Source organism: Pithys albifrons, chromosome 11 (genome assembly GCF_047495875.1).
Source record: "Pithys albifrons albifrons isolate INPA30051 chromosome 11, PitAlb_v1, whole genome shotgun sequence".
Classification (NCBI taxonomy): Eukaryota; Metazoa; Chordata; class Aves; order Passeriformes; family Thamnophilidae; genus Pithys; species Pithys albifrons.
In genome coordinates this window covers 11,718,429-11,738,044 of record NC_092468.1, presented here as the reverse complement: position 1 = coordinate 11,738,044, position 19,616 = coordinate 11,718,429, and the positions used below count along the sequence as shown (strand labels likewise).

Here is a 19,616-nt window from a genome sequence, read left to right as displayed (position 1 = left end):
GGCAAGAAAGGTTTGGCAGCCTACTCCTTGTCTACCAAATGGTAGGTAGGAAAAGCTCCTGCCTGCTCTTCCCAAACACTCCTTTTAGACCAGTTCCTTTCCCAAATCAATGCACTGGCAGCAGTAGGCCTGAAACAAGAAGCAGAGAAACAGAAAGCACTGCCAGTTTTATCAAGTAAGGGTTTGTTACAAAACACAGGTAACAATTATTACAAGTTTTTAGAGCAGGTTGTAGTGACTGTAAACTGCGAACATTTCCAACCTGCAACCAAACAATTGAAATTATCTAACCACAATACACTTTGTGAAATAATTTCTACAGAAATACCAATCAAAACCATTGTTTAGCAAGAGCATAAAATAAGCTTTCAGGGATGAGAGGCTTTGACCTTTCTGTTGCAAACAAAGGTAGCATGAAAAATTCCATCTCCATTTTTCAGTCATCAAGGCAAAGTTAGCTCTACCACAAAACACACATTAACATGAAAAGGAAGAAAAATCAACCTTTTTCAGTTGTCTCAAAAAACCCACTTAGTACTTCCATGACTTGCTCTAATATTTGTACAAGGAAAAATCTGAATCCTATAGCCAAGTAAACTCCAGCTTCTCCAAAACTATTTTTGTGACATCTAAAATTGTTTCTGTGCATGTCCAGAACTATTCTGTCAGTGGCCATAAAGGAGATCTTGGATGCCCAAGAACAGTGGAACAGCCAGTATAAAAAACTGCCAAATGAGAAAGCAATAGAATGTTTAACACACATGAACTAGGACAATCTAAATGAGACAAGACTGGGTAAATAGTACAAGGCACTCTGTACTGATTGGTAGCCAGTTTGTTCTCTGTCCTAAGGTATGACAGAGAACAAACTTCTCTCTCTCTGGTCTGCATCACTTTGCAGGTATGTATTCCAGGCACAAATAAAAACTCCAGAACCTGTAGTTCCAACCCAATCCCCCAGAAGAGCCTTGAAGTACAACAGTTCTTCCTAAGGACATCCAAACTGAGCAGAACACCGTGCCAGGACACAATGCCCAAGCTGGTGCTCAGGGACTGCTGAACACCTGAAAAGCACTCAGTCCACCAGCTCTTCACTCACACTCTCAGCATGCCCAGCTTCCCAGAACTGCCCAGTGAGCCCAGGGCCAAACAGCTAATGACCCTCCCAGGATCCAGCCTAGCTAGTCCGGAACCAGCTCAAGCATCTCTTCATGATGCCATTTCAATGAACTGAACAGGATGAGTCCAGAAGGAAAAAAGGGAGTAACACATCAACACCAGCTCCCTTCCTTAAACTTATTACCTTAACAAGACAAAGAAATGTCTTTCAATGTGGCACCTGATACAATGTGCTTGCAATATGACTAATATTACTACAACTGTATTTTTCAGAGTTTTTATTTGTCTGCTTCCTTTTTTGGATATACATAACACACACAGCACATAGTTTTTTATGTTGGTGCATTATTTAAACATGAGATCTGAGTCCAAACACACAACTCGGTGATCCTCTTTGCTTTGAACCAAGAGGTTAACATCCAATTCACAGGAAAAGCCAACGTGTTTTAGAATCCCTCTATACTGTACCACTTCTGGAAGCAGAGTATTAAAACCTAGATCAGAAATACATAATTTCATAGTACAGAAAATATATTACCTTTACAAGAAAGAGTTTTATAAGAATTCCTTCCCAAAGAGTAAACATTTGTGTAAGCCTCCACTCTACCCATCTCCCCCAGCGAACTGTAGTCAGAGACCACTCTGGCTCCCTGTGCCTTCCAGACACAGGACCATTTTGGAAGAGCACCATCATAACAGTAAAACTGTCAATAACCCTCCAGCTGTCATAAATATACTTAGTTTGTAATTAAAAATACAGGAATCTCACATTTCTCAATTACAATTTGTCAGCTTACATAATATATATAAGCATATGCAGAAAATCCACAAAGCCCTTACTGTCCATTGTAAGCAAAGTCAAATCACATGTTTTCACAAAACAGTATCCCTGGCACAAACTAAACTCTAGCTTGGCAACAAATGTGGTAAAAAACAGGAAAAAAAAGTTTAAAAGTAGGATATGTAGAATCTGTGTCAAGCAGACCATTCTAAAGTATTCTCCAATGACCAGACTCCATGATCTCACAGAAACAAGTGCAGAATGTTTCACAGAGTTGTTCAGCACTGCAAACAATAGCACTCATGTACTCCACCTCATTTTCATTAAACAGCAGGTCTTAACAATTCAAATAATTTATCATGCAGATTTTAAAACCCCAAGATACCAAACATTAAATGTTAACAGGTTAGTTTTGAAATTCTGTTCCCCAATCATAACATGTATATTGAAATGTACTACTGAGGCACTGCTGAAAAATCCAAGCAGGGATTGATTGTCTCACAAATAACCATAAATATTCAAGAAATGGTTGGTCTACTTTGTGTTCAAAATGTCAGTTTTCCCACAAAAGGGAACAGTCTTGATGATTTGATGTGCTGTGTTCTATAAATGTCAGTTTACAGTCAGTGTTCCCATACAAAACTAGAACTGCTTCTTTCAGAGCCCTACAGTCTTCCCATGCACTGTAACCTACAGTCAAACATAATTTCCAACTGTGCTGGAAATTTTGTATTATTCTATATCTGACTCTTCTATTAAAAATAAACATAGGCTGGATTTTTGTTTTAAAAAGCCTGTCTTCCCCCACAACTTGAAAAACAAGTATCAAAAAAGAACAAACAGCAAAAATAGAAGAAACACACTGTGCTAGTTACAAAGCTCTGACACCTGACAGCCACGCTCTGAGAACATTTAAAAAACTCCTATATACAAATTTTATATACACACTAAGATTAAAAGCTTAAGAAAATCACTATATCTGGTTTTGCATTTATTTCAACCACTTTGGGCCGGAGCTGCAATTCATGCAAACACATCAGGAAATGTACTTTGTGCAATATCTTCTCGATATGATCTGGCAACAGAATTAGGCCAACATTTTCACCTACACCTGTACGAAAGTACACACTTGTTTAAAGGCTAGGCCTCAGTTCCTTGGATAAAACATGGCATATTTGGAAGTTCGAAAGCCCAGCAGGTCCCTCATCTCGTTTCGGAACTTTGACAAGTCTTGTCGCAGCTCATTGAGGTTTTCCACAGTCGCCTGATCCGTACTCTGCATCTTCTGTCTCATGGAAGTCAAGTAACGGTGGACTAAGCAACACATCACCTTTTGGTAATTCTCATCTCTCTTTTGCTTCAGGTTTCTCCATTCCTTTAAACAAACATCACACATTTACAACAGAAAAGTGATTTTTGAGCCCTAAAGCCTATTTACATTTATACAGAGAATAAATATGAAGAAAATAACAAAGCTATTTTATAAGTACATGCTGATGTGCACAAACATAGAATGCATCTAAATTGTTTGCAAAATTAAAATAAATTATAATTTGCTGTACCAGGAAAACTGAAAATTGTGATCTACCTGGCTTGCTAATTGTCCTACGACCAATTAAGAGTTCCATAGTCTTGAATGCCTCTCAGTGCAAATTCCATGAAGTGTTTTAATTTGTTTATTCAATGCTATTTTTGTCAGCAAGAAGATGCAAAATTAGTATTCAAAATTACAGGGTACAAATGTTTGTTTAACAACAAAAAAAATATCCCTCCCCCCAACAACAAAAGGCTTCAGTGATCTTTTTCGGTTATTTATTTTGACACTTCTGTAATGTGTTTAAAACCAATTACCTTCCCCAAAGAATACTCTAACTTCATCATTTTTGAGATTAACACATACTTCCTTGAGGTTTCTATGTGTTTTCATTCAATCAAAGCATTTTTCCAGACCGTTTCTGGGGGAACTGGGAGTTGGAGGGAAGGGGGTTGAAATTCCCAAACCAGAAAGTTAATAGAACCTTACCCAGGCAGAAATAGGTACCACTTATTTATATTTTGGATGCAACACACATTATTCTGTAGCTCCTACTAATCTTAGCAGCATTCACCTTGTGACAGCAGTTTGCTAATTCGTTTTAGCACCTTTGCAGCTTCCGAGCCCAGACCTTTCCCAGTCACTCCTCACCTTTAGGCTGTTCTGACGTTTCACTTTGCCACTCGAGGTGTGAGAGCAGATCCATTTACTGAGACTGTTGAAGAGATAACAGATAGTCTTGGGAGAGGGAATCACATTGAAAGGTGGAGGGAGTGTGCATTTGTCATCAAAGTAGCTAAGCCAGAGCTTGGCACGAGCAAATTTCCACTCCTTGTCTTCATGATTCTAAAGCATTAGAAACATTACAGAGAAAAGAAGCAAAAATATTTACAGGCTATTTTGTAAGTTTTTTTTCATACCTGAAAAAGTGACCATAATGTAACTTTGGTTATACAGGACTTTAAGATATGGATTTATACAGTATTTTAATATGCTTGTTTTAATATTCTAATACTAAACACTTAAAGTAAGTTCATCTCTCTTCAATTTTTTATATACTGTGTAGTGTAAGTACAAAATTCAGCCAAGGTACAACCCCCTTATAAAATACCAAAGCACCACACAGGTCAGAACAGCATCTTGAACAGCCACTGTATCAAGAAAGTCATCAATTCCCAGCAGGCCAAAGCTCTGCACATGTTCAACATGCAAAGGACCCATATCATTTGGATCAAAATAAGTAAGTTCTTATTCAAGAAAAGATGAGCCTTGTGAGCTCACAGAGCTCAGGCACGAAGGTCTGTACATCTATATAAATCATAGGAAGAAATTTGTACAAAATCCAAACATACAGCTATCAGTTATTGATAATTAATCAGAAACCACTTACTGCTATTAGCTGAAAACTTTTATGAAGCATTGCCACAAGGAGTTTAGTTAACACTATCACAACCACCACATTGTAGGTACCAACAATAACAGCACCCACAAAAGACTGTAATTCTTCACCATAGCTGAAACGTGTGACAAATATTGCTACGTGAGCCAGGGAGAATATGTACCAGAACAGGGCAAAACATGTGCCAATGAACCTACAAAAACAAGGAAAAAAGATCTGGTTAGGTAAAGCAAACACCAAAAGTGTTTAATGTAAATTCAAGTTCATGAAAAACTCCAGTTTTGTTTAAGAACTAAGGATAAAGGGCTAAAACAATCAGCTATTTTATAGATATCAGACTCACGAATGGAATGTGTCATTGCTCTGTTGTTCACAGAAAATACCCGCACAGTCCTTTTCTTCATGTACAGTAAATCCTTTATCATAAAGTTGTGTCAATCCAATTGTGAATGAGAACAAGACAAGAAGAAACATGCCCAGAAATTTTCCAAAATCTTGCAGCATCTGCCCCATTGAAATCTGTGAAATAGATTTATTTCCAATTTTAGTAAAACTAGTAGTTACTTTTATTTGCATTCTCTCCTTCAGCTGCGCATCAACAAAAAAAACTATTTGCATTTTAAATATTTAAGTTAAATTTTAATATGCTAAACAGATCTCAAAATCAGCAGATATCCTTGTACTGTTTTTCACAGAAAAATTCTAGATATTAAAAAGATAATGTAAGTAGTTTTAACATCACCTGATAAGTTAATATCCTACAAATAATTAATAGTGTTTAGGGCTTGGTATTTATTGGCAATACCAATAGTAGTAAGGAGCTCACAAGTCAACACACAAAAGCAGTAAATGAAATGCATGTGAACATAAATGCCACCACAGAAAGTTAAGAAAACATTGATAAGGACATTGAATTAATAAAAACATTTGGAATCCTAATTCACGAGTAATAAAAAAATTTTGAAAAGCAGTATAACACAGCCCATCTGCAGAATACAAAATTAATTCAGTGTACAGTTTATGTAAGATTTTAAATAAACACATGTGCATAAGCACATAAAAACTGATGAAGTATAGAAAGTATGACAGTAAATTCAGTTTTCAAGTCAAAATATCCCATAGAGAACTTTGTAACACTAATAGAGCATCTTTAAAAAAATAAAAATATATGCTTGTGCCATTTTCCAACACAGAAAAGACCTTGACTTGCTTTTGACATAAGCATAAATTTTTACACAGACGCAACAGAAACTGCTTGTCATTAAATTACTGTTTTTATGAACGTCTTCACAACAATATACCACTATAGAGAATACAAATGTATGGGATTGGGTCGATCTCATCTATATAAATCAGCATGTGGAAAGCTTAATCCTGTATAAATCAAAATCCATAAAAGTCTAGATTTGTAACCCTGGCCAGACTTTGCATGTACAACTTTCCTGGGAGACGAATGCCTGCTCCTGCTCCTGCCCCTGCTCCTGCCCCTGCTCCCTCCCAGGCTGCTGGCAACTCCCTCAGCACAGCCTGAGTCTGAGCAGTTGGTCACAGTCAGGGACATTCTGCAGCTGGAGGCACAGCTCTGCCCCAGTTACATGCACAGTGGTCAGGACTGCAATCCCCATCATAACTGTTTTGTCACATTCAACCTTCTAATGGAAAAATAAACCAAACCAAATCTCTACAACAAAACATTTACCCTTTAGCTGACACATGGTCCCAGCCAAGAGAGGCACAAAGCAGATGAAACAGGGACATACAAGAAGTGCAAGCCACCCAAAACTGTTTGGAACAGAGTGTAATAACCCATCCCAAATGCCAGTTGCTTTCTTCATATATTCATGTGTTCCCTCTCTAATTATGTACAATTTCTAAGCATTTGAAATCTAATTATCTAATCTAGGGGAATATTATTCTATCTTCTGTTAATAATAAAAAACCACCACACAGAGCCAACTTACAAATCTGTACTATAATAGGGTTTACTAACTGATGAGTCAAGTAACTGAATGCTTAAAAATAACTCTTAATAGCCAAGAGAGCATCGAAGCTGCCTCTCCCCACCCCCACTGAGGGGTTTCCATGCCCTGTTTGATTACCACCATCTGAACTTTGCGACCTACTTTCAGAAAATACTGTGGGAGTTGTTGCACCAGCTGGACTGGCCAGCAGTAATAACATAAGCTCCTGTGTGCCTCTGAATGGGGCACTGTTGACTGTTTTTATTTACCTGGAGAATTTCATAACACAGACTCTAATAAAAAACTTGTGCAAGGCCTAGTACATAAATAAATATGCACATTAAACAGTGAATCTCTTTAAAATGTGGAGAGACTTCAGTGTTCAATCAATTTGTACAACAAGCCTGATGCTTAATGCAACATCCAGACTTTAGTACTTTTTTCAAAGTATGCAAGTACATTTCCATCTAAAATGTATTAACAGAAAATTACGTCATTAAAATGTAGGGGGTTTTACTGTCATCATTACTCACTGCAAGGCTCCATCAAATTCCAAGTAAGAAGAAAGCTGTTCTCCCTTCTTCTAACTCCTGATAATTAAATTACTATTTCAACACTCTTGAACGATTTCTATTTTTTAGATAAAGGCTATTTGCACAACTCAACATGCAGCTTCAGTGAGATCACAGACATGAACAGAAAGGCTTTTGATTACTCTTCCTTGCCACACACCTCATTCATCCATCTCTTTAGAGATAAGAAGTTAAGGTAATTACTGCATAAAACTTTACAAGAAGAACCTGATCTTGTACACTTTTCAAACTGTGGAGACTTATGCAGTATGACAAGCTTACAAAAGATGAAAACAGAAAGACAGTATAGGTACAGTTATCACGGAAACCTGCACAGGGTCTTGCCCTCTTTTCCTTACCTTTTCCCATCAAAATCAGGATGCTCTACATGAGAGATTATTAAAAAAAAAATCAAACTTCAGTGCAGTATCACTTCTGTCTACTTTTCACTTTCTTACTTTACTTCTTCTTTTCCTCAATAAGCCTCTTGAAAGCAGATTATGTTTAATATTTTCTCAAGCAGCAATGACACTCACCTGGAGCGGTCCCAGAATAGAGCTGGTTGTGTACATGAAGAAGAGACGCAGATAACTAAGCACGTTGGCAAAAGCAAAAAGTCCTTCTGCCACTAGGGTAGGATGGAATGCATCCCAGTCCTTCCTTTCAGCATAATCATGGAACTGAAACATAAAAAGGACAAACTGAAATCACCCACATTATAAATACAATGCAACTGCAATGTGGTGACAGCTGACCTTAACCAGTTTGAGAAAGACATGACTTGGCATTCCTTCAACAGGTTTTATGAATGACTACAGAGAATGGAAGCCTCAAGTAAACTGTTGGTGCAAACATACCCTTCCAGTATTATCTGCTAGGTACTACCTATTTAATTTATTCATGGAATATCCACAAATCTCAACTTTTGGCTTGGCTGAAAACATTCTGCATTGATATTACCAGCTTCTGCTGTCTCAAAATTGTCATTCAAAAACTAAGGAACTCAAAGCTGCTTTAAAATAACTTGCTCCAAGTCTGCTGCTCAAAGATGGCAAGGAACAGGGATAAATATTAGTTTTTATATATTGCAATTAAATGTGTACAAATCCTCCTGCTGCAGAGACTATTTCTTACAGCTTTGGTGCCTATAATATAGATCTAAGATGTAAAACAAACATTTTTATTTTTATTCCTATATGATTTATAAACTATAGAAATAAATGTTGCCATATAAAAATGGCAAAAAAACCATTATGTGCCTATTACATAGGATAGGAGTCTTGCATCTTCAAAGAGGTTACAACTTAATTTAGCAACAAAGGGTTCTTATCTCAGCAAAGGAACTACTACTAGACATGCTGGTTGCAAAGCAAATGGCTGGGAAGACAGCCCAGCATGGCGTTCTCCCTCTAGCTTTTCTCCAAGAAATGGAGCCTTCCTTTCCAAATCATTACCAGCCTCTGAATCTATGCAAGGGATAGGGAAATGAGCCAAACACCAAGTTGGGAAGAGCTGAATCAATTTATTTCCCTCCCAACTGCCAGACAGCTGTCAACTTGCAGTTTGCAAGACAAAATAATGGTGCTACTGCACTGGCTTGAGTTTTGCTAAAATATTCACATTCAGTTGGTCTGGCAGCTTGCCACATGCTGTGTGGCTAACAACACATGCAACAGAATGGCAATGATCGTTTGCAAAACCCCACATCTTCAATCAAATCCAGATGGCTTTTCAGAGAGAAAAGACAAGGCTCCTCTATGGTCTCGGGGCTTTTATCCTTAGTAGCAAAGAGAACCCCAACCAAAAAAATCCCACCAAGCCAAAAATCAATTAAAATTCCCCCCACAACCACTTCAGACATTTGAGCAAATGTAATCAAAAGCTAAATAAAACCTTCTGTAACAAAACAGCATTAGGCAATCCAATCACAGAGATTACTGTTAGCTTTCTGCGTGGTACTGTGGAATCAGCCGAGTTCAAATGCCACATCAGATGAGATGCATTTCTATACACCAAAACCAAGCTATGTGAAGACCAACCAGTTCTTACAAGGTAGACAACAGCTCTTGATGTGTATTATAACTCCTATCTGCCTCATTAACTTCTCTTCCAAGACCAAGATGCAACGAGACCTGAGGCCTTGACAACCACACAGCAGATACGACATTTAACTCCAAAGCCTGAACTGTATGCACATAGCAGGCTGTTACTAATGTTGTACATTTAACCACAACGTACTAACACACCACATGTAACATCTCTTCATGCATTGTGCAGCCACGTACAATTTAATGTTTGCTCAGTCAAAGGGATCTATGAAGACGAGTGCTCACCTTGTTATGGGCAACAACTTTCAGGGCAAAAGTTGCCAAATACAGGGAATTCATGACAAAACTAAGCTGATTACGGGATTCTTCTAAAAAATCCTCTAAACCATCATACCAGAGTCTCTTGACATCTGACCACACCATTCCTGCAGAAGAAATAGAAATCCCAGAGAAGTGAAGCCATTGTACTGAACAAATACTCTTTTACATATGATCATCATGTATTTTACAGTACATTTGTTACAGAATCAGTGAAAGGAGATGGAGCAGTTGATGTTATTTACATACACAAGAACTGGAGTTCTGCTGCTTTATTTTCCTGTGGAAGACATTTGTATGATTTAGGCTCAAAAACGTAGAAAAAAATTTCCTGTGTTCCTGATATTGAAAGTTAACCCAGACGAATACAAAACTGGCTACTAACTACGTGTTAGAAATTCTGCTGTGGCCATTATGACATTGATTTTTATAAAACACTTTAATGGGACTATGCGATATGATAATATAGGCAAATCTTTGTTACTTGGTTTTTTTATTCCAGTTCATTCTGTAAGACATTTTCTACATACATTATTTTTCAACTTACTGAACATTTGTCAGGAATCAGTGTGTCATTACAAAATAAGCATTTAAGATATAAATGCAATTCCTATTTAAAAAATCTGTTAAGATTCAATAATGTGAAAAATAACGTGATTTAATAATTACGTTACTTAGAGGCGACTTTTCAATACTACTTGAAATCCACATTAGAATATTACATGAAGAAAATAACAGCCTTTAATTAAAATCACCAAGACCACCTAATGACACACTTTGTCTACAATAGATTTGATGCAGCAAAAAAATTACTAAAATCAGATAATTAATCTCAAAGCAAAGGAGGAATCTGATTTGTACTCAAAACGTGAAGTTTTCAAGTTTTCTTTTTAAGACCTTCCTGTGTCTGTGTGTGGGGCACTGAGTATTTCCAAAATCTGCACGAACTACTCAACATTTTTAATATGAAGGAAGTGAAGGAACCATCATTACACAAGAAAACCCTCTAAAATATCAAATAAATGACACAGAACTACTTAGATAAAAATGGTTTTGTTCTTTAACTACATCATTCCTTTTTATGAGTCTGGTCAAACAAATGACACATATCTAATTACCTTACAATAAGTAAGGTAAATTTTAATGTAAAAACAAACACATGCCACCCAACCAAAAATACAGTAAAAGGTTTAATGAATTTTCAACCAAAAGCTCTTGAGAACTCAACAAAACTTGTACCTGTGCTCCCTCTGCTGCATCAACCAGAACTGACATGCAGCCTTTCCAGTACAGTTATCATAATCAGTGATAATGACACATAGAAATGGAAAACCATACTTTGAGAAAACACTTGTTTCTGAGTATTAAAACAATTATGAGGTAAATGCACACCTTGGATTTACTGGATTGAGATGGAGCATGCATGAATACATAAACACACACAACATGAATAACATGCTGGTTTCCTAAGAGGGTAGCACAAATCATTACTGTGCAATCAACATGAGCCACTGTCATCCAATGCACTCAAATCCTACTTACCAATTAGCCATATTATCAGAAGATAGTCTATTCTCTCAAGGGCTGGTCCCATTGTGTTCTTCTTATTCTCATTGTAGACAAGGGAGTACAAATTAAGTAACAACAGAAAAGTGAAATATGAAGCTCCATGAATAATGAACTTCATAAAAGGAGTGTGAATCATTCTGCCAACTCGAGACTTGGGGGCTAACAAGTAACAGAGGGACAGAACAGGCCAGAAAATGCCAACCATGAGAACAGTCAGGATCTTCTTGCAGGTGTGCTTGCGCCGGTAGCCAGCCATCTGCCCGAACCACACCGTGTTCAGGAACTGCTGGCAGTTCGACTGGGCAACAAACTGGGGGGGCAAAGAAACAAGAGATCAGGCTCAGGTTTCTTCATACACATTACTGATTTACATTATTAGAATTAATTTTCAGACTACTAGTAGTTACCAATTAACAGGAAAAGGCAAGAATATCAACTTGAAATAATTATCTCATAGACCAAAAGCACTAAGGGACCACTATGAATATAAACATCCATTACTTTAATTTCCTTCCAAAGTCAGCAACTAAACATAAATTATACGCACCAGACTTTCAGTGGTTTTTATGTTAAGAATTTATTTTGATTTCTAATTATTTAGAAATCTAACAGATAAATAACAACACACCTCAGACAGCTTCACTGTCTGTTATTATAAAACACAGTGATCTTATCTGAAGAGTAAGATACTGCTGATGTTAAATATCCACAATGTAAAACACAACACATTGTAAGACAAGGACTAAAGTGGCCAAGCAGTTCAATACAGTATCATTATGGCTCTACTCAGTGGGTAAATTTTACCTCAGAGTAAAATGTATGTATCAAGCCCTCAAAAGAAGGCTATTTTGTCCTGAAGGTTAACTATATTGTGCAAATGCAGTTTCAAATTTCAGGTGCTTATCCACATGGAGTTACTAAAGAATGTATTTCACTAGAGAATGGTTTGTTGTTTCACTGAAAAAATACCAACAAAAAGAACCTTGCTGTTATCACCACATTCTATAAAGAATCACAAAAACTGTCTCTATAGGAAACGCCAGGAATAAAACACATTGTGCAGATATTTTCCTCATACCACACAAAAAAGTTATTTTCAAAGCCCTGTGGTAAAAACAATGCTGAAAACCAGCAGAACATCTGAAACACTGCAGTGTGCTTGCTGACTGCAAACCAGAAATGAGTAATGCTGCTTCTGGGGCATTTCATAACCATGGCTTATGCCTCTCAAACACCATGTGTTTCAAGTGTCACAAACATTTTAAGCTTAGACATGTAGAACACACAGAATTATAATTCCTTCTGCAAATGCTAACTAAAAATGGATTTTGCGTGGAAAGCAAACTTTCACTGTGTCCTTGGTCCTTGTACTAGAATCCCACAAATACCCATTTGCCTTTTAGCACAGAAACCCAGAGTTATAATTTGCCAAGCGACAAAGATAACAATAATGTACTGCATGAAACCAGTTGCACACTGATGGCATAAAAAGCACTGCTGTTCTGGAACAGATGCACTATTCAGTTATACCAGCACAGGCCCAACCTAATTACAGAACAGCACAGGCAGGGCCTGAGACAAAGCTGAACAGTTAATGACTAGTGAGAAGATGATAAATCATGTTTGGCACCTAAGGATCCATGCCTCCTTAATGAGGATCTGAACAAATAATTACCACTACCAGAGCTGTTCACAAAAAACAGTAGTCTGTACTCCAATACAGAAAATCCCACATTCTTCTCCACAGTAAACACTGAAGAAAGTCAGTATGTTGCAGCATCCCTTCCCTGTCTCCCATGCTGCTGCTCTGTGTATCACCATCTCTTCTACAAAAACTCCTAGTAAATTTATTTCCACTTCCATTTCTAGAGGACCAACAATAAATTAAATTAATTACTAGAAAAATATGATGTGGAAAGGTGATCAAATTACTGCAAAGACTAACCTCTTTTTGATTATACTTGATTGCAAGTTTTAAGCGGCTTAAATTCATCCTCTCTTCCAAGAGGCCTCTCTTGTCTACATGTTCATCACTGGATGTGTGGTTCAGAATCACTTCCAGCTCCCGGGAATTCCGTGCTTGTGCAAGCAAATCTTTAGCAAAGGTTTTGCACTGCTGAGCAAGCTCCTCATAATCGTTTCTGAAAGACACAGAAGCTGAACTTACTATTACACTGCTGGTGTATTTTCTGCTAAACCATTAACCATCCGCTTTTGGTTGGGATTCTATGTTATGTTAAGACAAACCAAAAGAAACCACTCCAAAAGCCATATGTCAAGGTCCAAGCTTTCCTAAGACCACCCTGAGAAGTTTTCCCATGTAACATGACAACTACACTTCAGTTTAGTTTGCAAAACCACTACAGAAAACCTGACAGACTTAACAGTATATAAATTCTTATCTGAGGAGTTCCATACAGAGTGAAAGCTTTTCCCAGGAGATAAGAAAGTGTGGCAGTCACAAAATATGCCTCTGGTAAGGAATCACTTGGACTTTCCATGTGACAGGAAGGTTTTTTTGGTTTTGCTTTATTCCTGTCCTCTGAAAATTAAGTCTTTTCAGTGAACACAATATATTAATATAATAAACATAAGAAAAGAAACCACATGATTTCCTTGTCTCACCTTGCACACAGTCCGTTTTAGTGCCAAGTTGTATCACAAAAATGCAACAATTGAGCTCTTATTAAGAAAGACAAGCAGCTAAAATACAGAAAATTCACATGTTGTTTAGGAAAGAAGAATTTTACCTCATACAAACATTTGCTTTCACATTCTTGGAAAGCCTTTGTGCTGCTAAGTTACAAAATGGTAGAAATCTGCATAGTTCAAACATGAAATTATACTGAGCATTTGTTCATTAAATAGGGCATTTCCCACATGACATCTTCTACACACATATGCATATTTCATATACATATACACATACACACACATATATACATACATACATACACACACACATGCACTGTTCAAAGTCTTATAATAAAAGGGGCAAAATTAAGAAACAACACCCAAGACTCTCAACATGAGTCAGGTCAGTATAAAAAAAGCTGTAACACGTTTCTACCCTGATACAGGAAAAAAGGTGCAGAGCACTGATGAGATCTTGACATGATTAATAGGTGTGTGATTTTCAAATAAGTCAGCATTTATCATAATTACTGTTTATTTTTTCAGACCAGAGCTGAAATTTGAACTGTTGGTGCAACTATACTCATTGAACTGTCTACACCTAATAGAATTTAAAGTAATTAAACTCTCAAATTGACTACTAATGAGGCACAAATTACATTATATAACTTACTACATCTAATTATCAGTTTAAACACTCCAATTACAAAAAATTAGGAATAAACTTTTTCTAATGCATACACATTTCTGTACATGCAATTTCATATAAGTATTAAAATTGGTTTGTATTTTCAATTCCTACCTGAATTCAACCTCAACAAGGCTTAATTCTTTCAAGTCTGCACTAAGTTCAAAAGCTCGTAGGATTGGATCCTCCTCTGTCAACATTATTAAAGCAGGACTGGCCAAACACCGATAAATGTCAAGACGAAACCTGTGACAAAGAACAGCAAACAAAATGAAGATGTTTCATTTCAGTAGCAGTTTTGAATCAGAACATATTCCAAAGGTTTGCGTAAGTAGCTAAAAGACAAAACAGTCTACTTTCCTAAAATCAGACAGTACAAGCATTAAATGTGGTATGTTGTGGAAGATACAGTTCCGCAACATACTCAGAATTACTAAGTATCAAAAATTGGCCAAACTGGTTCCCTGCTCTTTTCCTCGCCACTTCCACTATTACAACAGGAAAAGGCCATCAGTCAAGCTAAGAGCATCTGAAAAATTTTAAAATTTTAAGTGTTACACAGTAGCTCTTATGGTTCTTCAAGTGAAAATAAGAGAGGGAACCAAAGCATTTAGAGCAATCTTCTATATTAACCAATGAAATTAAAATCAGTAAGGAGCTTTAATGTGTAACACAGAAAAACAACCAAGGACTGCATTTGAAGGGATGTTCTCTTGCAAGCTGAGTGACTCATGAACATTGAAACACAGGATGTTATCTGTTCTAGTTTAAACTAAGAGCTGCTATCTCAAATGTTCCTATTGTTTGTCTGCTTGGGATACCCTGACATCTTTGCTCATACTGAAGATACTGACATGGGGTATAGGATGGATACCAGAATGTGGCCTGTAGTCAGTAACAATTATCCTGTCATTTCTCTTATTATTCAGTATTTTGGATACATACTGGAGTAATTATGCAACAATTAATTGCATGCTGTAATTGCAGTACACTTATGACCTTTGAGCTCTGGGACTTTTCACCCCAACTCTTGCAAACTAAATTTTATTCAACCCTCAAATATGTTGTCAAGTTAATCAGGCAAAATATTTACCAGATTGGTAAATCCCTCTCCTCATCTGAACCTTTATTAAAAAACTTTCTACTTTCAAAAATACTGAGGAAAAAAAAGAATTGTCTTTAGTTTGCATACATCAATCCATACTACATAAACATTTTTAGAAACCAGATACAGAATTACCCACCTTCTCATTCTGGTTCAAAAACCCACAAATATGAACTAACTTGAGAAATATTTTATTTGCATAATCCCTATGCTCAGAAGCCAAAGGTAGCAAGAATGTTTCACACACAGCTGGCAGCAAGGAAAGGCACTTAGCTTAATAGGCACAGTGACTAAGAGTATAAAACCAAAATGGATAAAAAGCCATGGCCTCCCACCAGCCTGTTCAAGCACAACTCATCCCCCAGAATTACCATCTCTCACAGACAGGCTACAATGTATTAAAGGAATCCACTCAAACTCCACCTTAAAAAGGAAAAGGGAAACATACTGAATCTGACCCCAAGCAATACCAGAGAATTGAGAGTCTCTTTATCATGCTCTGTGACTGCTAAGACTTACCTGGAATGTCGTAAACTATCTTTTTTGTTCTTTGCAGTACACAGTGTGCATTCACAGCCCACGGCGTGGGGTTTGGGTAAGGATATATCCTGCTTTAGCAGCATGGTGAGAATTTCATAGTTGTTACGATGAGCAGCTAAAATGACTGGGGCCACATCCATGGTCGTTGAGTACTCGGGGTTCTGAATGCGTTCCATTAATTTCTGGAATAAAACATAGGAAGTGACTGAGTTTATTACCTCCAGTTATACTGCATTACTTTCATGTAGGATTTTTTTTTACTATTTTACAATGAACTTGTTCTTCAAAATACTTTCCAATGTTTCGTAACATAAAAAGGAAAAATTTGCAAAAACATTCAAACATCTCTCAGATAAATACTGAAAAACAGACACAGAAATGTTTGATTTATTTACACAGAAAATCTGACATTCAGTGCCCACCTTCTGCAATACACATGTCTGATATTAAAAATTGTTATTCTGCTTTAGTTTAAGAAAAAATATCGTATATACTAAGTGCAGAAAAAAATACCTTGAATGTGCCATACTCTGTTACACAATGCCTTATTTCTTTCCCTTCTCCCCCTCTAGTTATGTACTTTTAAAAGTTCTTTGATAATTGAGCATTGCCAAGATACTTTTCAACTGATTAATTTCAAGGTGAAGAACTGATGTTTACAGATTTGCTTGAAAAATCTAGGAAGCTTCAGTACATGAATAAACCCTTTTGAAGTCAAGCCTGCTAACCACCATGACAAGAAAAGATTTATAATCAGTATTTTCATTCTCTTCCAAGCTAGGCATCTGTCAGCATTTGGCAGGTATGAAGCCACTGTATTCCTTAGGCAATGCAGCAAAATAATGTATTCCATCTTTCAAGACAAAACAGGCTACAAGAACAATGCGCAGATTCTATCACCTTAGAGCTGCAGAACTTAAGAACAGTGTTTTAAATACTGCAGCTACCCAGCATGTCACAGTCCCCACACCCCAACCAAATATCAAGGGATAACAACACTCAACCACAATGGTTGGTCTGGAGGATCTTTTTGGTCGGTGATTGAGTAGAATGTCAACAGCTCCCACCACTTCTGAGTCAATCGCCACCAAAAGCGCATCCGATGACTGAGGAAAGAAAACAAATCACAAGTGAAAACAGCATTAAGAGTCAAACTCAACCCAAACTGCCTTTTTTAATATATTATTTTAAATTTATATTTCAAGTACTAAACCAGTACTGTGTTATCACCATGCACATGATCAGGACACAAATGCAGGCTGTCACTCCAGAAGTTCATAGAGAATCACTGACAACCTGTTTCATTGCAAAAGAACCAACTGCAGAAACTGCTTTCCAGCACTGATGATGCAGAATACTTGCTAAAATTGAGTTGTAAGGGACACTTTACCATGTTATTAAAAATGTTAAAAGCAAGTGTATATGTAACACAGCTCAGGCGTATGGGACACTTCAGTCCCACATTTGTAGTTCTTGGGACAGCGAGGAAAATAAGCTTTTTCTTCTTGGTTGGTAACTGCTTGTGCAACTCCTCCTAAGCTGAGCTAAGCAGCTTTTCATTTTCCCTACAGTTGATATTATTCTTTTTTAATTCACTTCCAAAAATGCAAATCTTTTAGTATAAAAAATAAAAGACACAGCTTTCACGATTGCCACTGATCCAGGGAGGGGAAAGCTTGCTGATTTATTCATGCCCAGTATCAAGCAAGGTAACAAAAGATGCTACTTCTCCCTGTCTTACACATTTAAGCCACCATAGTTTCCACTCTTCCAGCAGCAGCAGCAGAGATGCCGCACACAGGTAAGGCAGCGCTGCTGGCAGGAAACTGCCCTGCCACCAAGCACAGATCAAGTTCAACAAGAAAGCACTGCAGAAATGTATGTTTATCTTAACTTAAAATCAATTAATATAACGAGCATTTTTCTAACTGTATTACCACTTAAAAACTTATTATACTCCACAGCCAAAGGGATCTCAAAGCATTTTACACTTCTTAATATGATGGGACTCTGGCAATGTACTGTTTATTTTGCTTAAAGATAATGCATGTATTTTATCTGTAACAGGAATAACATAAAATTCAGACTTATTTATATAATCGAAATATTATTTACACAATTATATTACTATAGAAAAGCAAATTTTTGAGAAAAAATCATTATCACAATTACTAACTGGAAAAAGAACTGAACTGCCTGTAAAGGCAGATTGTATTCCCTTCCAAATTCTGACCAATTAACAGAAGATATATGACATCACTACACTGAACATGTTCAATAGCGTATGTTGTATACCTGGCAGCCATAATCCAAAAGGAGTTGTAGTATGTCCAAGTTTTCATTTTCAATGGTTATAGTAACAGCATTTCGTCCAAGCACATCCACACAATTTATGTTCATTTCCCCCGAGCTGTTTTCCTCCAAGAGTTTCTTAACCATGTAATAGTCACCTGCACAAATAATGTACGGACATCACTGTGTATTATTACAAAACATGTGAACATTTTAAGTACCAGCTACCATCAAATGAGACAACATTCCGCAGCTGACAAGAAGACACTGAGTACATCAGACAAGGAAGAAATCAAGGTAGATGCACATTCTCTCAGCAGGCAGAAAACTAAAGATATATGTCTTCTCAGAAAAACAATAAACATATACTTTATCTACCCTTTAGTTCCAGTTCTGAAAACAAACACACACAAAACCATGAGTAGTTTTCAAAACTGTCTCTAGGGTAACAAATTACTTTGCAACACATAAGATCACGACCAAGACAGGATACCTGTCGTGCTTATTCTGAGAGTGTCTAGATAAGCCACGATTTTACAGCAGCCCTACACTCACAGGCTCTTCTAAGAGCGAACGCAGCAAACGCCTTACGAATTCCTCGGGCACAAACTGAACGCGCTCCAGAGACGCCTCTCGGTTCTGGCACCGCGGGAGGGGCCGGGCCGGGCTCGGTGGTGTCCCGGCCGCGGCCCTCGGGTTTCCGCGGCCCCGGGGCGAGCCCCGGTGCCGGCAGTGCCGGGCCCCGGCCCGGCGGGCCCTCGGGGCGGGCGGCAGCGGCTTGGGTGGGGGCCGGGCCGGCACGTACCTTTATCGCAGGCCAGAAGGAAAAGCTTCTCGTCCAGCGTGGTCTCCTCCTTCACCTGCCGCACGTCCTTCAGCGCCAGCAGCTTGTTGGGCGAGGCGGAGGCGGACGGGTCCGCGCTCTGGTACAGCGCGGCCATGGCTCCGTCAGGCCCATGCGGGCCCCGCACGGAGCGGGACGGCGGCCCCGGCGCGGTGACCCCGGGGCAGGGCCGGGAGGGCGGGGCCGCAGCCGCTCCCGCCGCACTGCACATG

At 37.9% G+C, this 19,616-nt stretch overlaps 1 protein-coding gene across 1 annotated transcript; it reads right to left on the bottom strand.

Moving 5' to 3' along the window:
- Window positions 1-1,364: 1,364 nt before the first annotated feature.
- On the bottom strand, window positions 1,365-19,598 carry TRPC1 (transient receptor potential cation channel subfamily C member 1). The gene is made up of 13 exons (XM_071566783.1): window positions 19,366-19,598; window positions 18,564-18,718; window positions 17,273-17,374; window positions 16,248-16,450; window positions 14,738-14,869; window positions 13,247-13,442; window positions 11,275-11,611; window positions 9,700-9,839; window positions 7,903-8,046; window positions 5,177-5,352; window positions 4,825-5,026; window positions 4,086-4,280; window positions 1,365-3,275 (listed from the first exon to the last, which is right to left on the bottom strand). The coding sequence occupies exons 1-13, from the start codon at window positions 19,499-19,501 to the stop codon at window positions 3,048-3,050; spliced, it is 2,346 nt and encodes a 781-aa protein (XP_071422884.1). The 5' UTR covers window positions 19,502-19,598; the 3' UTR covers window positions 1,365-3,047.
- Between the last annotated feature and the right edge of the window lie 18 nt (window positions 19,599-19,616).